The sequence below is a fragment of the Triturus cristatus genome, chromosome 10 (genome assembly GCF_964204655.1).
Source record: "Triturus cristatus chromosome 10, aTriCri1.1, whole genome shotgun sequence".
NCBI lineage: Eukaryota > Metazoa > Chordata > Amphibia > Caudata > Salamandridae > Triturus > Triturus cristatus.
Genome location: NC_140593.1, coordinates 369,692,643 through 369,714,774, shown reverse-complemented (window position 1 = coordinate 369,714,774; position 22,132 = coordinate 369,692,643). Strand labels below are relative to the sequence as shown.

General features: G+C 47.5%; 1 protein-coding gene across 1 annotated transcript in view; it reads right to left on the bottom strand.

Moving 5' to 3' along the window:
- DNAH11 (dynein axonemal heavy chain 11) overlaps positions 1-22,132 on the bottom strand; it is a 3,007,685-nt gene that overhangs the window by 1,221,045 nt on the left and 1,764,508 nt on the right. Inside the window, exons 54-55 of the mRNA XM_085631597.1 lie at positions 21,580-21,722; positions 17,393-17,554 (exon numbers count right to left, since the gene is read on the bottom strand). Of these exons, the coding sequence (XP_085487723.1) occupies positions 17,393-17,554; positions 21,580-21,722 (305 nt within the window). The remainder of the gene's footprint in view (positions 1-17,392; positions 17,555-21,579; positions 21,723-22,132) is intronic.

Below are 22,132 nucleotides of genomic sequence, written 5' to 3'. Positions count from 1 at the left end.
ACCTCAAAGCAATATCAAAAACAGTCAATCAAGTAAGTGCGCACTAAATAATTAGGTTCTAGATCTGTTAAAAAATATTAAAAGCATTTTAAAAAATACAGTATAGAGATCATAAATGCAAACACAGAGTAAATGCCAAGAAGGATCTTAGAGTAAGGCATTATAGAATAATGCGCAAATCAGAGACACATCTAAAGTTCCAAGTGGCAGCAACATCAACAGAGAAACGGACAGCATCAGAAATAATCTGGCTCAGGGCTCAAATCAAGGGTTTAAATCAACTATTTTTGGACATTAATTAAAACTGCAAAATCCCTGTGGTATGATCAAAAGTGTTAGATACTCCACAAATCAGAGCACCGTTTTATTAAATGCCATAGTGCCTTAGCGCCTAAGCACTATCCCACTGCATGAATATTAATTCTTCAAAGGTAGCAGGACACACTAGTTACATAAACAAAGCAAACTATCATGAATTAACAGAGTAAATTGAGAAGGAACCCCATGTTGGTCCTTGTTAATGATGCACAAAGATATAAAAGCACAAAAACGCTGATAACATTCGCCCTAGATGTTATTTCTGCAAAAGAAGATAGGAGAAGCTGAGCGGAAACTACTGTAATTCCAATCACGGCCAGTAGATGTCAATAAGGACTTCTCGGAGCAGATATGTGCATTTACGTGCAAACGTCTTCCTTAAGGAGCACATACTGCAACCTTTCGCTCACTTGTAATCAACCTTTTAGTGTCCACGGCTCGGGACGCTACCACACATGAAAGAGAGAACAGGGATAAGATGTGCAAGTCAGTCAGGAACGCACGAGAAAAGTGTAAACACTATTAACTAGAAGAGTGTTGTTAATTCCACTTTGTACCTGTTGAAAACTGGGCGTTATATACGTTCTAATTATGGTACACCCGTGCCGCAGTCAAGCGCTGTGTTGTGAGCTACAGGAAAATATTTCTGAAGAGAGGCGGTAGCCATGCACGCTGTGTGGAAATAGGTCAGAGGTCAGTTAAGTCGATACGGGTTAGCGGGAGAAAGTACATACATTAATGGCCTGGCCTGGCCTGGAAGTAAACGTACATGCATCATGATATAGTTTTCTTTTTCATTATCAGTTGAGGACAGAATTAATCTATCGATAATGCGAAGGTGGACGAAGAGAGGGAACGCGGAGGACTTCAGTTTCCAATGCGGAGTGATCAGAGGCCCCCCTGCAGGCACCACTCGGCTCTGGAGACTACAGGTGCACCGGCACAATGGATGTCACTAATCATCAGTTACACACATTTTGTACCAATAGATTCGCGGGAGCTCGGGCGTTCCAGATGTGTTTTTTCAGGCCATTCTGATGCACAATTGCTCCTACACATACGTTTGTGTCTCTAAATATTCCTTTAATAGTTAAGCGTTTTGCACCGATTTGAAAAGTAAAAACACGAAGTGTTTAGTTTTATGTTTATTCTCATCAAGGATCAGTAATCACTTCAACATGATGACGCAAAATGAACAAGCATTGGCATAGCCAATAGGTCTCGCTTTTGGGACCTTATAAGTGTTGAGCCATGAAACAGTTGATGTTGTTGCACCAAGGATATTGTGCTGCATAACTAAATACTTATAAGGTCCCAAAAGCGAGACCTATTGGCTATGCCAATGCTTTTTTTAACATGAGTCTGGCAAGACAGCTAAAGCCATATCTAGGTCAGGTCTAAAAACGGAAGATTAATAAGTTATGCGAGATGCAAGTTTGACTTCAGCTTTTGAAATCTGGGGACACAAGGTGCATCACAGCTGTCAATTTCTTTCTAAGAGTCCTACCATGTCACAGGGAGCTGAAGACGGGCCTACTGGAAAAATTCAAGGGAAAAACGTATTTTAAAGTTTGAGAACACTTCTTAAGCGCCGTAGCAGGGCATTTTGCTTTAAACACACATTAAGCTTTTTTAATGGACTAAGTCCAAAAGCTCTTAAATGAAAAATGGCGTTAAGTTACGAATGTAGAATTTAGAAGGAGAAACCGGCTCTAACACATACATGGTCTAAATACAGGACACATGTCTGCACAAAGACGCAGAGAGCTACTTTGCTTAACAAGGCGCAAGCGCGTGCTGGCCATGACGCTGAAAGTGGGACACCATATCAAATAAGGTCGGGTGATTTACATACAGTTAGGAACTCTATATGCTTCTTCTCCAGGGTGCTGATGGTAAGACACATCGCGACACTAGGGTGGTGTTAAGAAATGTGGTGTGCATGCGCCTGTCTAGGGGGCTGAAGTGCACACTAAGTACAGAAATGCACTTGCGCGCTGACTAAGGTGCTGAAGGATAGACTCGGCTCATCACTAGGGCGATTTTAAGTAAAGGTGTATGCGTGTGTCCTGTTCAGGCTACTGAAACTGCACATCCAGACCCATACACAAGCGTGCTACCCAACAACCTGGTGAAAAAGTAACACGCAACCGCACAATCATGCTGTACATACGATGAGTGCAAGGGCCCTGTCCATGGTGCTGAATGCATGCAGCACTCCAATGTTGGTCCTTAGCGTGGGTTGTGAAAGGTCTGTAGGAACACGCTCAAAACACATAACACACAAGCATTGGCCGCGCGGCCGTGAAAGTGACACGGCCGTGAAAGTAATCGCGATCGATGAAAGCCGCTGCGAGTGTAAGGGTGGAAAGCCAGATGGCGCCTGAGGACAGCCAGATGGCGCGCGCTAGAGCACGTAACTGCAAGCTCTAGGCCATAGCAGCATTTTCAAAAGCGCACTTACTAAAAGTCTCGCCAGAACAGCGCATGCGCTGGCTCAGGCGAGACCTAAAAAGGAAAAGGACTCCAGTGTTTGCTGATAAAAGATAAAGGCCAAGCGCGTCATGAGAGTGAACTGGTTCATTTGAAATAAAAAGAGAGCAAAATAAATAGTACAAATTACAAGTATGTGTGGCACAGCACACACATTATAGAACAGTATATATGGAATACCTTTCAACTCTACAACAGCTGGACAAGCTTCCATGCGGGCATTTAGATGCATGAAAATCTGTTGGAAACCTCGAAGCAAAACTGCTACAAAAAAAAAAGGGGGGTTTGTCGTATAGGCTGGCTAATTCTGGGACTTAATATACAATCTCACGACCACAAATGCCCCTAAGGGACCATCATCACAGGCATTTGTGGGTAGTGTAATTACAAGAGAGCTCGGACATGTGGGGGGCCGGGCACCTTTTTTTTTTAATAGGAATTGGGGTTCAATTTTATAAAACTCATCAATGTGTTACATTTTATTTTTTGCACTTGCAAAGGTTTTTTTTAAATCATGCAATAAAGTTATTATATGAATACCTTTCAACTCCAGACATAAAATATTGTACTGTGAGCGCTTTAAAGTAAAATTATGGCTATTACTTGAATGTATGACGTTACAACGCATACATTTACTTAGCGGTACATTACATTGCGGTTTTGACAATGCAAGTCGTTACAACGACTTGCGTTGGAGGGCGCTGGATTTAGGAGTAGTATAGTTTACTATTCCAACTCCAGTCTACGTACAGTAAGGAAGGTGTTGGATAGTAAATTATACTAATCCTTGTACTAGAGCGCCATCTAGCGCAAGTTGTTGTAACGACTTGCGTTGTAAAAACCGCGATGTAATGGCATCGCGATGTAATCCCCGCGTTGTAAACGATGTTTCCCCTATTACTTGTAGCTAAACAAGAAATTATCATGATCATAAAGACATCTGAGAAAAATTCAACAAAAATCCCACTTACACTTTGACCATACCAAACAACTATTGGCTGCCTGGATACATTTGTGGAGACACAATTCCAAAACGTTAATCACCAGGTACAATGTGTAACTATAAACACTTAAAAAAGCATGCCTTGTTACGAGTACCCCCTTATTTTGATATGGCCGGTGTTGGAAAACCACTCCCACACTAGAAAAGGTGGTGGTGGTCTTCCGGACACACTGTGGTAGCTTGGCTCGAGTGGTCAGGAAACAGGCGCAGTGCTAAGCATACAATATACCCATACAATAACCATGCGTGCATCCGTTCCAAAAACGACTCTACACCGTAAAAATTATGAAAATATTCTTTCTTTATCTTTTTCTCTTAGTTGCTGATTGGAAAAATAAATAGGTCAATCACAATATACAAGTTTCAATTAGTGCAGGTCAAATAAATATTGGCTGTTTGATGAAATAAATAGGGGTGATCATAAATAACAGGGCATAAATACAAGTGCAATATATACAGACAATTAAATACTTTGAGGCAATAAATACTGTACCAATAAATATTGTACACCATCAAGTCCTGTGGACCTATAAATATAGTGCAGCAATAAATAGGTAAAAATTCAATAAATACAGTACCCCCAATAAATAATTAAAAGTATACAGCAACACTCATGTAATCAGATGACACTTCAATTCTTAAGGGCTGATTTGGCCCAGGCACAGCTTGTAGGGTTGTGGAAGGCTTGAGGGGGGGCTACTCCCTGGCTGGGACAAGGCTGAGGCCTAAACTGAGGTAGATCAAAGGGGGGAATACCAGTGCCCTGGCTTTCTCTCTCCACACAACCTCTCTAGGTTAGTCCCAGTTCACCCCAGGCACAGTCAGGTGGGTTTCAGCACCTCCCTAGCCCCTTAGAGCAGTCTCTCAGGTCTCCACAGGGCCTTAGGCGCCCTCTACTCCACTTACTGCCCTTTTTCTGATGTTCCGACGCCGCTGGAGTCGTGTCGACGCCGTGAGGCGGTTCCGGTTCGGTCTCGGCGGCCTCGGCACAATGTCAGTTCTTTGACGACGCCGGTAGGCGGTTCCGGTCCGATGTCGGTGGCCTCGGTTCGATCTCGACCTCCGATTCGACGGCGTCGGGCAGTCTCTTCACGATGTCGACTTCGGGCGGCTCCGGTCCGATGGCGCTCTCGGCTCCGATGACGTCGGCCGGCCTGGCCTCGATGTCGACTTCCGGCGACTCCGGGGTGCGATCCTCACCCCCGACCTCCGGTGCTCCTCCTCACAGGCTCCGGGCGACTCCGGAGTGCGATCCTCACTCCCGACCTCCGGTGCTCCTCTACCTCGGTCTCCGACGACTCCGGAGGGCGGACTTCACTCCTCCGATGACGCCGCTCGCTCGACCTCGGTTCACTTCCTCCTCGACCTCTGGTATTCCTCACGACCTCCGTCGGCGCCCTCTCACGACCTCAGGCGGCTCCGGGTACGACGTCTGCTACTTCAGTCAGCGCCGCTTCTCCACCTCGGGCTCCAGGTCTTCAGGCTACTCGACGCCGGACTCCAGGGAAACCAGTTCTCAGGTCAGAATCTTGCTGTTTTCTTGGTTCTAAGGCCTGTTCCTGCTGTCCAGGTCCTTAGGATAAGTTTCTTCTGTCTTCTTCCCACACAGGGCTATAGGCTGGGATCCATCAGTAGGGACAAGTATCAAGGGTGGGTTTATGGACCCCACTCCAGGCACAAGTTTCCACCCCTGCTGCTTCACTCCTTCCTCCTTCACTGTTGTGCTCCTCTCTCTTCACCAGTCAGGTGCCAACTGCCAGCTCCAACTGCCAACACTCTGTCTTAACCTCCCAACATTCTAAACCGCCTCCAACGGTCACAGAGTTCTGGAATCTTCTGGAATGTTCTGGAAGGTGCTGGTAGGTTCCAGTGGATGCTGGTGATGTCACAGGTGGCCACCATTTTGTGCTCCAGGCCCTCAGACAGAAGTTTCAGGGGTAGATAAAATGGCTCCCTGAATCTGCAGCAACACGAAAAAGTCTGGTGGTTCCCAAAAAGGAAAAATTCAAACAGGGTTTGAGGCAAAAGTGGGACAAAATAAATAATGATGAGGAGGGACCACCCAAAGGGCTGACAGGTCTAACACGCGTCCCCCCCAGCTGAAAGTGGGGAGAGCTACCCAACCCCTTGGGAGTTCTCATCACTAAGGCGGAAATACCTTGAGAGACCGTCTGCATTGGCGTGGTCCACTCCAGGCCGATGTTCCACCTGAAAGTCCATCCCCTGTAGGGAAATAGACCACCTCAACAACTTGGGATTCTCCCCCTTCATTTGCATCAGCCAACGAAGGGGTCGGTGGTCGGTCTGAACTAGGAAGTGCGAGCCAAACAGGTATGGCCGCAACTTCTTCAGAGCCCATACCACTGCAAAGGCTTCACGCTCTATTGCACTCCACTTCTGTTCCCTGGGAAGTAGTCTCCTGGATAGGAAGACCACGGGTTGATCCAGACCCTCTTCGTTGAGTTGCGATAACACTGCCCCAATGCCATGTTCTGATGCATCTGTCTGGACAATGAACTTCTTGGAAAAGTCTGGGGCCCTTAAGACCGGGGCCTCGCACATGGCTTTCTTCAATTTCTCAAAGGCTTGCTGACAAGCCTCCGTCCAGACTACCCGTCGAGGTTGTTTCTTGGACGTGAGCTCCGTGAGAGGGGCTACGATGGTACCGTACCCCTTCACGAAGCGGCGATAGTATCCCGTGAGGCCCAAAAATGCTCGGACCTCAGTCTGTGTCTTGGGGGGTTCCCAGGCCATGATGGCCTCGATCTTCGCCTGGAGGGGTTGCACCGTTCCCCTACCCACCAAGTGTCCAAGGTACACTACCGACCCCTGCCCGATCTGGCACTTGCTGGCCTTGATCGTCAATCCAGCTTGTCTCAGGGCCTGGAGAACAGCTTGCAGGTGACGCAAGTGATCCTCCCAGCTGTTACTGAAGACGGCTATGTCATCCAGATAAGCAGCAGAGAAACTCTCCATCCCGGTGAGGATCTGGTTTACCAGGCGCTGAAACGTGGCAGGTGCGTTCTTGAGCCCAAAGGGCATCACACAGAACTGGTAGTGGCCATTGGGCGTGGAGAAGGCTGACCTTTCCCTTGCTCCATCAGTCAAAGAGATCTGCCAGTACCCCGAAGTAAGGTCAAAGGTACTTAGATATTGGGCAGCTCCCAGCCGGTCAATTAATTCATCCGCCCTAGGGATCGGATGAGCATCAGTTTTTGTCACTGAATTCAGTCCCCGGTAGTCCACACAGAACCTCAGTTCTGGTTGGGCACCCGGTGGTGCAGCTTTCGGTACTAACACCACCGGACTAGACCAGGGGCTGCTAGAAGGTTCAATCACTCCTAGCTCCAGCATCTTAGTGACCTCACTATGAATGCTGGCCTTCACCTTGTCTGACATCCGGTAGATCTTGGACTTCACAGGTGGGCTGTCTCCTGTGTCCACGTCATGGACGCACAGGTGAGTCCTACCCGGGACAAGGGAGAACAACGCAGAGTACTGCCCCAGGGCCTGGCGACAGTCCTCCTGCTGTTCAGGAGTTAGAGATGGGGAGAGAATCACTCCCTCCACCGACCCATCCTTTTCCTGAGACGCAAACAGATCAGGGAGAGGCTCGCTTTCCACGTCCTCTCCTCCGTCAGTCACCATCATCAAGATGACTTCGGGCCTCTCGTGGTGGGGTTTGAGGCGGTTGGCATGCAGCACCCGCAGGGGCTGACGAGGGGTCTTCAGGTCCACCAAGTAGGTAGCCTTACCCTTCTTCTCCAACACCTCAAAGGGTCCTGACCAGCGATCCTGGAGGGCACTAAGCTCTCCTGGTTCGATCACCCACACCTTCTGGCCAGGCTCCAACTCCACCGGGTGAGCGTTGTGGTCATACCACGCCTTCATTACTGCTTGGCTGGCTTCCAAGTTGTCAGAAGCTTGCTTCCACAACTTAGCCATTTGGCTCCGGAAGGCCAGCATGTAGCTCACCACATCCTGGGGAAGCTTTCTGGGAGTTCTTTCCCATCCGTCTCTCACCAGGTTGAGAGGTCCACGTACAGGGTGCCCATACAGAAGCTCGAAGGGGCTGAAGCCCACTCCCTTCTGTGGCACTTCCCTGTAGGAAAAAAGTAAACAGGGTAGGAGGACGTCCCATTTCCTCCGCAGGCTTTCAGGCAGACTTCTGATCATGCCTTTTAAGGTTTTGTTAAACCTTTCCACTAGACCATTGGTCTGGGGGTGGTAAGGAGTTGTGAACCGGTAGGTCACTCCACACTCCTTCCACATTGCCCGCATATATGCTGACATGAAGTTGGTCCCCCTGTCGGACACAACTTCCTTGGGAAAACCCACTCGGGTAAAGATTCCCATCAGGGCCCTAGCCACAACAGGTGCTGTTATGGTCCTCAGAGGTATTGCCTCTGGGTACCGTGTGGCATGATCCACCAGAACCAGGATAAACCTGTGACCAGCTGTAGTTGGTGGATCTAATGGACCCACAATGTCGATGCCCACCCTTTCAAAGGGGGTGCTAACGACAGGAAGTGGTTCCAGGGGAGCTTTCAGCTTCACCCCTGTTTTCCCACTGGCTTGGCAAGACACACATGTCCGGCAGTAGGTATCGGACGTCACTTTCATCTGAGGCCAATAAAAGTGTGGGACAAGACGGGCGAAGGTCTTGTCTTGCCCCAGGTGTCCTGCCAATGGTATCTCGTGAGCCAACTCCAAAAGGAAGGCTCGATAACGTTGAGGAACTACCAAGGCTCGTGACGATCCATGTAGGGGTGCCTTGGGTTCACTGTAGAGGAGGCCATCCTCCCAGTAAACACTGTAGTTCCCTTCAACGTTCCCTGCTGCCTGGGCTTCGGCCTGTCGCCTCAGCCCCTCAAGGGTAGGGCACTCCCTCTGGCCCTGGCAGAATTCCTCCCTGGACGGGCCTCCCTCCACGTGCCACTCGGCCGGGATGGGTAAGTCCTCCAGGTTGGTAACGTCCCCCTCCGCAGACTCCTGGCCCACCACCTCCGGTGGCCTATCCGTCCTACGGGGTGGAGACGCCGAGGCAGGCTCCTCCTGTCCTCGGTTCTTCCCTTGACTGGCAGCTGGCTGGGCCTTTGTTCCAGGCTCCAGCCGGAATGAACTCCCTCTTCGGGTAGTCGCGGACCTTGTGCTAACACAGGCCCAGTCAGGTGTACCCAGCATCTCGGTGTGAGTCCGGTATTCCACCTCCTTCCAAGCGTTGTGCTCCATGTCATTCCCCAGCAGACAATCGACTGGCACGGCAGGGCTTACGGCAACTCGAAGTGAACCTGCAACCCCCCCCATTCAAAGGGAACCTCGGCCACGGGATAGTGACCTGTTCTGCCGTCAGCCATCGCGGCTGGGTGGAGTACATCGGGAATTACCTGCTCTGGAGACACCAGCTGGCTACGCACCATAGTCATACTGGCTCCTGTGTCTCTCAGAGCCTCCCCTCTTTGGCCGTTGATGGTGATCCACTGCCCATACTTTGCGGTATTTGCGGGCACCTGGATCTTAGGAACCATCTCCCGTTCTCCCAGGGACACTAGAGTGACACCCGCCCACTCCCTTCCCTTAGTTAAGGGCATCTCCTCCCCGAGCACTACACTAGCTACTCCGGGGGGCTTTCCTCCAGTGGGAGGGGGTGATCGTTTCTGACACTTCGGATCTCCTTTATAGTGTCCAACACCACCGCACTCGTAGCAATGGACAACCCTTGGCTGCTGACTCTGGCCAGGATTAGGGTTTCTGGGTGGGTTAGCCTTAGAGGTGAATCCTGTTCCCTTCCCTTGGAAGTTATTTTGGGGGCCTTTGGAGAACTCCTTTTTCTTTTCCCCTCCCTCTTTCTTCTGGGGGGCGCCCTGTCCGGCCTTTTGAGTATCCCCTCCAGTCCCCCTTGTGGACACCCGGGTACTAGCCCAAATGTCCGCCTCCTCAGCAAGCTTCCGGGGACTGGTCAGCTTGCTATCCACCAGGTGTTGCCGCAGTTCAGGGAAACATTTCTCGAGTAGGTGTTCCTTCAGTACTAGGTCAAACAGCTCCTCGTAGTTCCTTACTTCACTGCCCTGAATCCAACCTTCCAGTGCCTTCTTTGCATAGTCCAGGAAGTCCACCCAATTCTGTGTGCCCAGTTTGTGACTACCCCTGAACTTCTGTCTGTACTTTTCAGGTGTTAGTCCAAACTTTCTGATGAGCGCCAGTTTCATGGTGGGGTAGTGGGTCTGCTCGTCCTCTTCGAGGGCCAATAAAGCATCCCTACCAGCTGGAGGCATGTACCTATACAATCCTCCTCCCCAATACTTCACTGGAACCCCATGGGCCCTCAACGAGACCTCATAGGCTGCTAGCCACTTGGCGATGTCGTCACCCGCCCCATAGCTAGCTACTATGTCCTTTGGCAGGTAAGGTTTGGATTCCCTGGTGATTTCTTGGTCTTTGCTGCCACCATTAGGAACAGTTGGTGCTCCAATTCTTAGGATCTGAAGCTCTATCTCTTTCAGTCTTATCTCATGAGCCATCCTCTCTTTCTCCGTCTCATGAGCCAACCTCTGTTCCTCCTTCTCCTTCTCCAGCTTTGCTAAATCCCATGTGAGCTGTCTTTTCTCTCTCCGATCTGCTAACTCCACGCTGGATAAGCCCCCGCTAGAGACAGTGCTGCCCTTCCTAGAAAGTGTCCTGGGCCCTGCTGACAGGTTCCCCACCTCAGGTTGGTACATCTCAGCCCCCTCGGGGTCAGGCTCTCCATCCCTGTCTTCCTCCTCAGCCTTGCTTTCTCGGCGTGCCTCCCCCCAAGCCCTTAAGCTGGTTTGGAGCGCACCCTTCTTTGCTCCTGGGGGACAGTACACCCCCTCCCGCTGGCAAAACTCCCTGAGTTGGGCCACAGTGTACGTGTCTAAGTCTTCCAGTACAAATTCCATCTTGCCCACTCAGGTTAGAGGACAGGTTTTGTGCAGTAACAATGTAGGGTGGTACCTTTAATAATACCTCCTCCCACCACCAGAGTAAATTTGGAAAAAACAAAAACCCACAATTAGGAAGGCCGCTGTGAGAAAACTCCCGGTGTAGGCCTATGGACTACCCACAGTTATTGTTGAGTATATGTAGGCACAGCTCTATCCCACCGCTGCCACCAATTTATGTTGGAAAACCACTCCCACACTAGAAAAGGTGGTGGTGGTCTTCCGGACACACTGTGGTAGCTTGGCTCGAGTGGTCAGGAAACAGGCGCAGTGCTAAGCATACAATATACCCATACAATAACCATGCGTGCATCCGTTCCAAAAACGACTCTACACCGTAAAAATTATGAAAATATTCTTTCTTTATCTTTTTCTCTTAGTTGCTGATTGGAAAAATAAATAGGTCAATCACAATATACAAGTTTCAATTAGTGCAGGTCAAATAAATATTGGCTGTTTGATGAAATAAATAGGGGTGATCATAAATAACAGGGCATAAATACAAGTGCAATATATACAGACAATTAAATACTTTGAGGCAATAAATACTGTACCAATAAATATTGTACACCATCAAGTCCTGTGGACCTATAAATATAGTGCAGCAATAAATAGGTAAAAATTCAATAAATACAGTACCCCCAATAAATAATTAAAAGTATACAGCAACACTCATGTAATCAGATGACACTTCAATTCTTAAGGGCTGATTTGGCCCAGGCACAGCTTGTAGGGTTGTGGAAGGCTTGAGGGGGGGCTACTCCCTGGCTGGGACAAGGCTGAGGCCTAAACTGAGGTAGATCAAAGGGGGGAATACCAGTGCCCTGGCTTTCTCTCTCCACACAACCTCTCTAGGTTAGTCCCAGTTCACCCCAGGCACAGTCAGGTGGGTTTCAGCACCTCCCTAGCCCCTTAGAGCAGTCTCTCAGGTCTCCACAGGGCCTTAGGCGCCCTCTACTCCACTTACTGCCCTTTTTCTGATGTTCCGACGCCGCTGGAGTCGTGTCGACGCCGTGAGGCGGTTCCGGTTCGGTCTCGGCGGCCTCGGCACAATGTCAGTTCTTTGACGACGCCGGTAGGCGGTTCCGGTCCGATGTCGGTGGCCTCGGTTCGATCTCGACCTCCGATTCGACGGCGTCGGGCAGTCTCTTCACGATGTCGACTTCGGGCGGCTCCGGTCCGATGGCGCTCTCGGCTCCGATGACGTCGGCCGGCCTGGCCTCGATGTCGACTTCCGGCGACTCCGGGGTGCGATCCTCACCCCCGACCTCCGGTGCTCCTCCTCACAGGCTCCGGGCGACTCCGGAGTGCGATCCTCACTCCCGACCTCCGGTGCTCCTCTACCTCGGTCTCCGACGACTCCGGAGGGCGGACTTCACTCCTCCGATGACGCCGCTCGCTCGACCTCGGTTCACTTCCTCCTCGACCTCTGGTATTCCTCACGACCTCCGTCGGCGCCCTCTCACGACCTCAGGCGGCTCCGGGTACGACGTCTGCTACTTCAGTCAGCGCCGCTTCTCCACCTCGGGCTCCAGGTCTTCAGGCTACTCGACGCCGGACTCCAGGGAAACCAGTTCTCAGGTCAGAATCTTGCTGTTTTCTTGGTTCTAAGGCCTGTTCCTGCTGTCCAGGTCCTTAGGATAAGTTTCTTCTGTCTTCTTCCCACACAGGGCTATAGGCTGGGATCCATCAGTAGGGACAAGTATCAAGGGTGGGTTTATGGACCCCACTCCAGGCACAAGTTTCCACCCCTGCTGCTTCACTCCTTCCTCCTTCACTGTTGTGCTCCTCTCTCTTCACCAGTCAGGTGCCAACTGCCAGCTCCAACTGCCAACACTCTGTCTTAACCTCCCAACATTCTAAACCGCCTCCAACGGTCACAGAGTTCTGGAATCTTCTGGAATGTTCTGGAAGGTGCTGGTAGGTTCCAGTGGATGCTGGTGATGTCACAGGTGGCCACCATTTTGTGCTCCAGGCCCTCAGACAGAAGTTTCAGGGGTAGATAAAATGGCTCCCTGAATCTGCAGCAACACGAAAAAGTCTGGTGGTTCCCAAAAAGGAAAAATTCAAACAGGGTTTGAGGCAAAAGTGGGACAAAATAAATAATGATGAGGAGGGACCACCCAAAGGGCTGGCAGGTCTAACAGCCGGTAACCCACCTTACCGGTTACTTCTTTCCAGAGGCAACATTTCCTGGACAAAATGAGGCAGAGAATGAGGAATAACCAGGGGTTCTGAATGGGTAAATTCAAGTCCCCGCCGTCACCAATTTTTCAGCGGGTCTTCAGTCAGGGTCCATCTAGTAATGACGTTTTGTATTTTTTACTGTATCGGTTGGAAATAGTAACTCCGTCGGCCGGAATTACTGGTCTAGTTACTGTGGACCTCCTAATAAAGTCATGAGTGCTTTTGTAAATGTTAGATGCAAAAAGTTTGCCTGATCATTAACATTTACATCTAATTTGATTATTCCCTGTTTTTCTTAAGTGACATTAATCTGGGGAAGTTTGGCAAAGTTAATTGACAGCCAAAAACATTCACAGGACTTAACAGTTTCTAACTAAGAACCTGAATTGTTCATGTCCAGAGAATGTTTTAGTACCAGCATTCAGTGGCTGAGTTCATACATCAACATTTCCCACACAACATTAACATCTGCAAAGAGTGTAGTTTGAAGTGAAATTATGTAAAACATGGACTTGGGGAAGGGTGGATGTAGTAAAAGAGCCCTTTTTGACATGGTCTCCCCCACTTTTTCTGGTATTTGATGTGAATTTGACTGGAAGTGCACTGGGTTCCTGCTAACCAGGTCCCCAGTGCCAGAGCTCTTTCCCAAAAAATGTGAAGTTGTACCCCAAAAGGCAATACCTTCAGCACTTTCTGCAAGTCCCTAGTAAGAGATACCCCTGCTACCTAGGGCAAGGAGGCTCAAGAGGGACCTTAAGGGCCGCAGCACAAATAGCGCTTCCCTAAAGGACTCCTCACCAAACACATACGAACTGCCACTGCTGGCTGCGTGTCTTAGTGCAGACAAAAGTGAACACACGACACGCCACACATCCCTGTGTGTCATACCCGCAGACACTTCATGCAGTGTAGGTTCATCCCCCCTACGGCAGGCCTTACAGCCCTAAGATGGGGTGCACTCTACTACATGTGAGGGCCTATCTGCAGGAGCAGATACACCCCTGGGCTGGTCGGCTCTATTGCTGCCAGTACAAGTGAACAGGGAAGCCATTTTGCATACATGTGCTGAACACTGATGAAAACGAGTTCCCCAGCTACATGATAGTTTCACTGAAAATAGGGATGTTTGATATCAAATATCTCATATTAATAAGCCTATACTGATGCTGGTGTTGAATTTATTAATACAGTCATACAGAGGGCACCATAGAGGTGCCCCGTGAATACATCCCCTGGTACTGGTGGGCTGCCACCAAAGACAAGTTTCTGACCCACACGGGTGAGGGCCTTTGCTCTCAGGAGACCAGACATAAGTTTTGCTTGGGCAGAGGGTGCTCACAAACCTTACTACAGGGTGACCTGCAGATTAGCATTACAAGGCAGGGAAGCTTCAAAGAACCCACTGCTTTTGGTATGCAAATCTATATTCTCTCACAGGAGAAGAAGCAAATTAGCTAGTCAGTTAGGGGTGTCCACCCCTAAAGTGGTCTACTTGAAGTGGAGCCGACTTTTCTGAATTACCTATTTTGGTGATGGTAAATTTGGGATTTTTGGGACAGGGCTATGCCCACTTCCCCAAGAAAGTGGTCAGATAGTGTGTGTAATGACCCAGGGGTAGGTAGCCCCTGGGCTACTACCCTGCACTCCACTAATGCCCCTAAATTCAATATTTAGGGGAACACCTGGCACCAGAAAGGCAGATCATGATGACCTATGAAGGAGGACATAGAAGAGCCGTAAAAGCAGAACACTGAAGAAGAGCAACTGACAAGGCACAAGCACAACCAGCCTGTCTGCTGTTTCCCCAACGAAAATGCGCCAAAGAGGCCTCATCCTGCAGCTGTCATAAATCCAGAGCCTGGGAGGATGGCCTGCCTTCAATAAAGACTCAAGAACTACAGTGGACTAGCGGAACCACTCCCCTGCATCCTGCAGGCAACCGAAGAAGAATCATGAGGACTCCGAAATTGCCAAGACCCAACTCAGCCAAGCACCACTGCACCCGAGTCCCCAGGCCATTTTGAAATGGGCCAATGGTGTCAGCATGATCCCCAAGCCCTCAAGAGATCAAGTCCACATTGGGTGCACCCCTCATGAACTCCCCAACGTCGTCTGCAGCCTCTGTTTACAGGCCCCCTCCACCGCGAGAGTGGTGCTGGATGAAGAAACCCAACACCACTAAGATCCTCTGCTCCTGGCTGCCCCGGCCCAGAGAGAGGAGGATCACCAGTGTGCCCACGTCACCTAGCATCGCAAGATTTGAGCTATTTGTGTGGTTCAAGCCGACTGGCCTCCAAGTCAAAACCTGCAGCCTCTTTTCACGAAGACCGATCTCTGTTGGCTTACAATGGGTACGTAACGCTGTATTGCACCACTGCACCCGGCCACCGTAGTGCCGCTGGAGGTGACCTTCCGGTTCTGCCGTGGACCTGGCCTGATACTCACCCTAAGCCCCAGACCTTGGTCTTGTAAGTCGCTGTACTGTACCTTAATGCCATACTTGTTTTTCCTCCTATAGAATAACATTGCGTTTCTGAAAAAAGTGTCAACTATTTAAAACGCAAAGTATTTCTCTTGCAAAACGTACTTACCTGATCATATTGACTCTGGTGCCTAAGTGTGTATAAATATACGTGTTATTTTTATAAATTAGTGTGGATCTCCTTATTGAGTCGTGTGCATCATTTATTGACGATTAGTTTATATCTTTGTATCTCTGTGTTTTGCTGTGCGCTTTTATGGTCATCATATGTTATGAACCGAATAAAGCTTCATGAACTGAACTGAACTGACTATTGTGTGTATTTGCAGATGTCTAGATGTCTAACACTCCTTGCTGATAAGTCTAAGGCTGATCGACCACACTACCCCTTAGAAGAGCACCTTGAGATTGCCAGAGCAAGCCCCGGTCCACTCAGAAGAGAACCTCTGGACTGCACGATACAACTTATTTTTTGTATATCATATAAAGATCCGGCTTCCTACAGTGGGGGATTTACTGCAACATGGAAACCAAGTTCCTGCTCACCACCCACCCGGCTCCTCTGAAACATACATCCAAAGGTCATCAAGACAAACCACAAATTGGGTCGAAGCTTTTAAACATTTTAAAAAGCTATCCCATTTGATTAAACAGCAAAGGGTTGCTGTGACAGCAGGCAGTTGTTGGTAAATAATGCCCCATCGGCAGCTACTGAAAATGTTTCAGAATAGAACCAGCATTTTATTAGGCTTGTAATAATAGTTAAATGTACAGTGGAATCTAGCACACAATGTGTTACGAAATTACACACTAAGAGACAGAATGACAGCAAGTGGGACAGCCAATGGCATGCCTTTAATTGGTCTACCACGGACTTGGACTTATTTTCAGTGACACCGTGACAGACCGCATATTAGCAAGTCACCAATAAATTGGGGAGCAGCTTTCGACATATGTAGTACAGACAGTTGCAGAGATGCCACCTGGGAACAATGTGAAAAGATAATGAGGCCAAACAGGTGCCGGGGAAAGACAAAAAATAACTAAATAAAAAATAAACGTTAACAGGGCCCAAGAGATTTGAGCGGTAAAGCCCATAGCAAATCCATTTTAATAATTGAAATATTAAGATACCTCTGAAAATGTGTCGACTGCGATGCTTCCTAAGGGAGTTATCTGTGAGCCAGTAAAGTCCAGGGGCGTAGCTTCCATTAGTGCAGCAGGTGCAGTGCACACAGGCCTGCGGGGCCCATTGAACCCTAATAATCGCTGTATTTCGCAGTTCAAACAGGGTGGAGGGGCATTCCGTGGCTTATACTAGGCTCGCGGCACGCTGGCTACGCCACTGGTGAAGTCCCGTAACATCATCATAAACACAGATGTGCGGTTTGTATTGCTGAACCGAATCACTCAAGGTACATTCACAATTAGAAAAGACATGTTTTTAAATAGCACATAAATGACCTATTGCAATTATAACTTCCTACGAGGACCCACTGGCTTGGACAAACTCCCTTATCTCTCTGGACCATTCCCAGAGGTCTATCCTGTACTTAAAAAAGTTTACAATATTAGTAGGACCTTCCTGTCGCCATGTTTGAATAGAACGTTTATTTAAGTCACTCTGAAACATATGTGGCGTGAACTCTGAGGCGACACGGGCACGTGTGTTTAAAAAATAAAATAAAAGCATGGGCGCCGCCGAAACCTTGCCGCTCAGAATAGTATCAGGTGCAACAAATGACGTGTACAGCACCAAGCCCTTCGCGTCCACGGGGTAAAAACCCACATGCTTACTTTGGGTATTTTTGGCGGTATTTTTTGGTAGCGTTTAGATTTCTATTTTGAAGGCTGTCTTGCAGGGTATTTCCTGCCTAAGGTTGTTCGTTATTGCCGTTGCAGTGAGTGATTGCTCTCTGTGTGACTGACAGGCTAAGCTCCACATACCTCGATCCCGTCGGTCTCCTCAATGAACCGCCTGCTGACCGAGCGCAGGGCCTCCTGCGGCCACTCGTGGAACAGGTCAATGGCTGTGCAGCTGACTATGGCTGGGAACTTCCGAGCTCGGACTCGCAGCGTGGAACCGACTGGAGAGAAACACAGAATGATCTGCGGAGAGAGAGGCGAAAAACAAAAGCGGCATGAGAGAAGGGCACGTCGAGCTCAGCCGATCAAAGAGGAGAGTTAAATCAGCCGTGCCAGCAGGGCCTGGCAAAGAGGGCACAACAATGGGAACTCTCGAGAAACTCGCCCTGAAGAAGTTGATCAGTGTAACATAGGTCACGAACAACATCTTGTCACCAAACAGTTATTAAAACGTAAATGACATTTCCTGCTCACCTTTTTTGCCGAAGCTGGGGTTCAATAATTACTTTTATAGTCTAAAAGAGTTAAAACAACCTCCGTAGCATACCTACAGTTAACGCAGTATAAAGAACATTAGATGTTTCTTATATCATGTGAACTGTATGTGATGTGTGCATGCATACAAAGGGAGCCTCCATTCACCCGAGGAAGGGAAACAACCTGCAACATTTCCACCAAAAACAAGATTTGCATGACCCTGGACCTTTCAAAGGCATGCAAATTAAAAATAGGCAAAATTAGCTCAGAGTTAATGTGCCCTCTGCAGGCAGGCCAGAGTAATCCACGGGTCATATGTTCAAATGGGGTGGGGCAGTTCTGTTATCCATTACAAGAAGTCCTAATGCACAGGGAAATATTAACATCTGTTGTAAGCAACACCCTATGGTTGGAGACCAATAACCCGGGTTCAAAGCAGGTAGAGGCGCTGAGTCAGCCCTTGTGTCTCTGAGAGATGAAATAAGTCTATCAGTGGACAAGAGTGAAGTGGATTCCCTGTTGCTTCTGCGCCCATCAGCAGCATGTGTCGCTGTTAATCACCACAAACTACTGCAAGGATTCCATCCTTTCGCAATATGCGAAAACTCCTGTTCAGGACCGTACACATCATAAAACATTTCAGTGCGGTCAACCCTTTGTAGTGACCAATTTAGGAGACTTTCATCATATGTGATACCATAAAGGGACCCGCAGGACTATTGAAAGACGCCAGCGGCAGAGGTGTGAATTTCCCCTCCAGTACTTGCATCTCTAATAATCCATCTCCACGAAAGCTCCATTGCGGATATTATACCCTCCTTTGGATTCTTATATCATCTGTAGGGTGATTATTGTATTCACTTTTTCCAAACTCAAACCTCTCTACCAAATATAATTTTGTGATGTCTCACAAGCATAGGACTTTGCTTTTGCGTCAATTTCTTAAAGTCAGAAATCCACCGTTTCCAAACATCATCAACATTAACTAGCCCCCCCCCACCCCACCCCTCCCTTCCTTTGCTAAGACAACTCTTCTGTTTACAGGCCTTTCCTTTGAACATTTTTAGCACTCTAGCCATACTACTGCATATATAACATACAAACACAGAGGGGCTGTTGGTCAACAGGCTGCATCCATTGGTCTGTTAAATTGCAGCGCACATGTTGCTTCTGCCCACTACGGCATACAGCATGGGGCAAAGGACCAGCCCACTTGACACAAGGAATTCCTTCAATTTTAGTGACTGCGCAAAGCCAGTGCACAATGATCATGTCCTCTTAAAATAGATCCTTTCTCTACAATGTCAAAGCAGGGTCGAAGGGTGCTTTTTAAAAACATTTTATGTTTTTGTGTACAGCTTCAAGTACTTGCTATTTATCGTGCCTGTACTTCGGATGCCCAATTAGAGGACAATTTATTTTTGGTCATCTTTTTAAATTTGCTGTGATAAAGAGTTCAAGGGATACTGTAACATTGTGGTTGCCTACAATTAGAGGTCTTGATTGAGAGAGTATTCTTTATTGTCAATACACAAAAAAGTAATACAAGAAATGGCACACTTGAAATGCTTCTTAGGATGACTACTATTAGGTGGACCATTACGAACTAATGGGGTAACCCAGAGAACCTCAGAGCCTCGGCAACAAGTTTTACCTACAGAGGAAGGCCCTGTCAGTACCGAAGACAATTTTGGATAACTTACATTTCTTTAAGTGACCCAAAGAGCATAACTCAATACACAGTTGAAGGGAAAAAAACAAGAAGAAGAAAAACACAGAACCAGGATAGAAGTTACTGCACCCAGCATGCATTACGTCCAAGCTACATGAGACAATCTATGTACATGTCAATGAGGGTTGCTTCAATGTGTGCAGAAATGTGATGTAAGTTCTCGTGCAGAGAGACATGTGGAAGAAAAAGTGACCCTAAAATAGTATGTCTCAGGACGTTACATATTTGATATATACACATTAGATCACATAATTATCCCACATTTCAAGATAAAGTTGTACCTGAAATAATAAAAGAAATGTTGGATTCAATTAAAAAAACACGTCGAAAAGTACCCAATTTTAGTTCAGAGGGCATATTAAACACAAGGCTGAGCATAGGAGGCAGCTGAAAACAAGTTGCAAATAGGCAGTGGGCAATCAGTGTTTGTGCGGCATTTTCTGTGCCAACTGATCTTTGGCATCATGCTTGAGAAGTACTGTTTTAATGTTGAAGACTTTAAATATAGTTTTGTGGATCTTTAGCAGGGTTCAGCTTTCTAGTCTTCTGCTTTGATCAGAAGCTTGTGGTTTATTAGACATTCAGGGGTGTTATGTTGAATTGCATTAGAACAAGACAAGATCGTTTTCACAAATCTGAGTTCCAGGCAAAGTCACAGAAGAGATAAACATACAGGTAAAGACACTCACACATTGTCATCATTGAGATAATTTAGGCTACTCCATGGAGTTTATTTGGGATGAATCAAGGAGTGATTGATGGAGGCCTGGTTCAAGTCTGTTCCAAAATCAATCTGAGAACTCACCAGTACTTTCATATCTAACCAGGTTTTTTTTAGGAAGGAAAGACGCGCGATTATGCAGTAGTTTATGTGGAACATACTGTTTCAGTACAATTCTCTGATATAAATGTTGCAATGTAAAAGTTTGTCAATTTGGGATCAAAAGAGTTTTACAACAATGAAAAATGTTGGTCAAATGCTCGTGTCTTGGAGTTGGTTCAGTCTTGGCCCATGCCTTGGAGGTGGTTGGACAACCTTGGCGAGGAGATAAAATTTGATTTGAGCTTCACGCTGGTTATCAAGTTTGTTGTCTTTTTTCGGGATGAGGTAATTGTATTAAAGCTGTTGATGCAGTGCATTCTGATATATAACTTAGCACTGCTAGCAAACTGGTAAAAACAAAGTCACCGTTGTGTCAGTTGGTCACCCAGTGTTTCCCCATTCAGACTGAAAAAAGGGGGTTAGGGAGGAACCATGGGGCACTTCAAAGGGGACAGAGTGTTGTATGGAGAGAGAGTTTCCAGCTTGGATCCACTGATATCTCTTCGACAGGGAGAACTTGAACTATTTAGCCGCTGCTCCTCCGATGCCCATTCTGTCATTCAATGTTTTGAGGACTTCCTACGTCAGCCAAGAACTCACAGAAGCAGTAGAGTTTCAATCTGCATCTGAAGTACTTAATCAATTTCAATAAAATTGCTCAGTTTGAGGTACTCAACATTATAAATATCTGCTAGCATGTCTCGAGGGAGCTAAGTCTCCAAACAGTATATCGGTCACATATTAGCTGCACTACTGGAGAAGTTTACGTATGGGATCCCACTAATACACACTCCCTTCCTTGGACAAAAGCTTCAGTTTTGCTACACATACACCACATTACCTGCCCAGCCAATCAACCACCTTTTTTCACCAGCACCAGGAAGGATGGAATTCTGCTAAACACAGGGCACAGAACAAGCTACTCAATCTGCTATCCAAAATCATGTGGGCACTCAAATGCCTTAGCTCTTTCAGCTGCTGAAACTTCACACCCCAACCACCTCCCTACACTCAGTCATACTTCACCTCTTAGCTGTCCACTGATTGTGCACCCTCCATGGTATTCCTAATTAATTATGCAGTGTAAATTGTTGATATTGCGGTCTCCCTGTAGTGCACCAATGCAGTGACTTACAACCTCCAATGGAATAAGTATTATTATTATTGTTGATAGTAAAGTAAAATCGAATTATACCAGTCATAATAGAATAAATGGACATCAAATTAGTATCTTACTTTTAATTGAAGTCGCACTCGATCTAAAAAGAATCTCCAGCAGTTGTCTTTGTTGTCACTTAAACCCAGGCTTCGCACCTCACTTTTAACGCTAGAAATGATATTGTCAACGTCCTCATCAATGAAAAGGTCTGGAATTTCTCCTGGGGAAGAAAAAAAGGAAAGAAGGGGAAGAATAAGAGTTAGAAGTTGTAAACAATGATACAGATTACTTCGCTCACAGGGAAAAACAAACAATCTGAAAGCAGAAAATTGGGTCAAGTCAAACAATCATAATATATTTAAAACAATCCTAGCAATAAGCTTAACCTCTACTGTTTAAAGCACGAGGCAATCGATGAGTCTTCGAGGCTGGATATCATTTTGCCTTAGCTAGACATATTACGATCCAGTGTAGACCCTTCCCAAGATTGCAGCAGGTTTCCTTCTGCTCCTCTAGTCAACTTCTTGCAGACGACTTCTTCGAAGTAGCCTTGCTTTCATGCAAGGAAACATCTAACAACCCTCTGCAACAGTTAGTCAGCTCCTTCCCTGAAGGTATACCCAAGGCGAC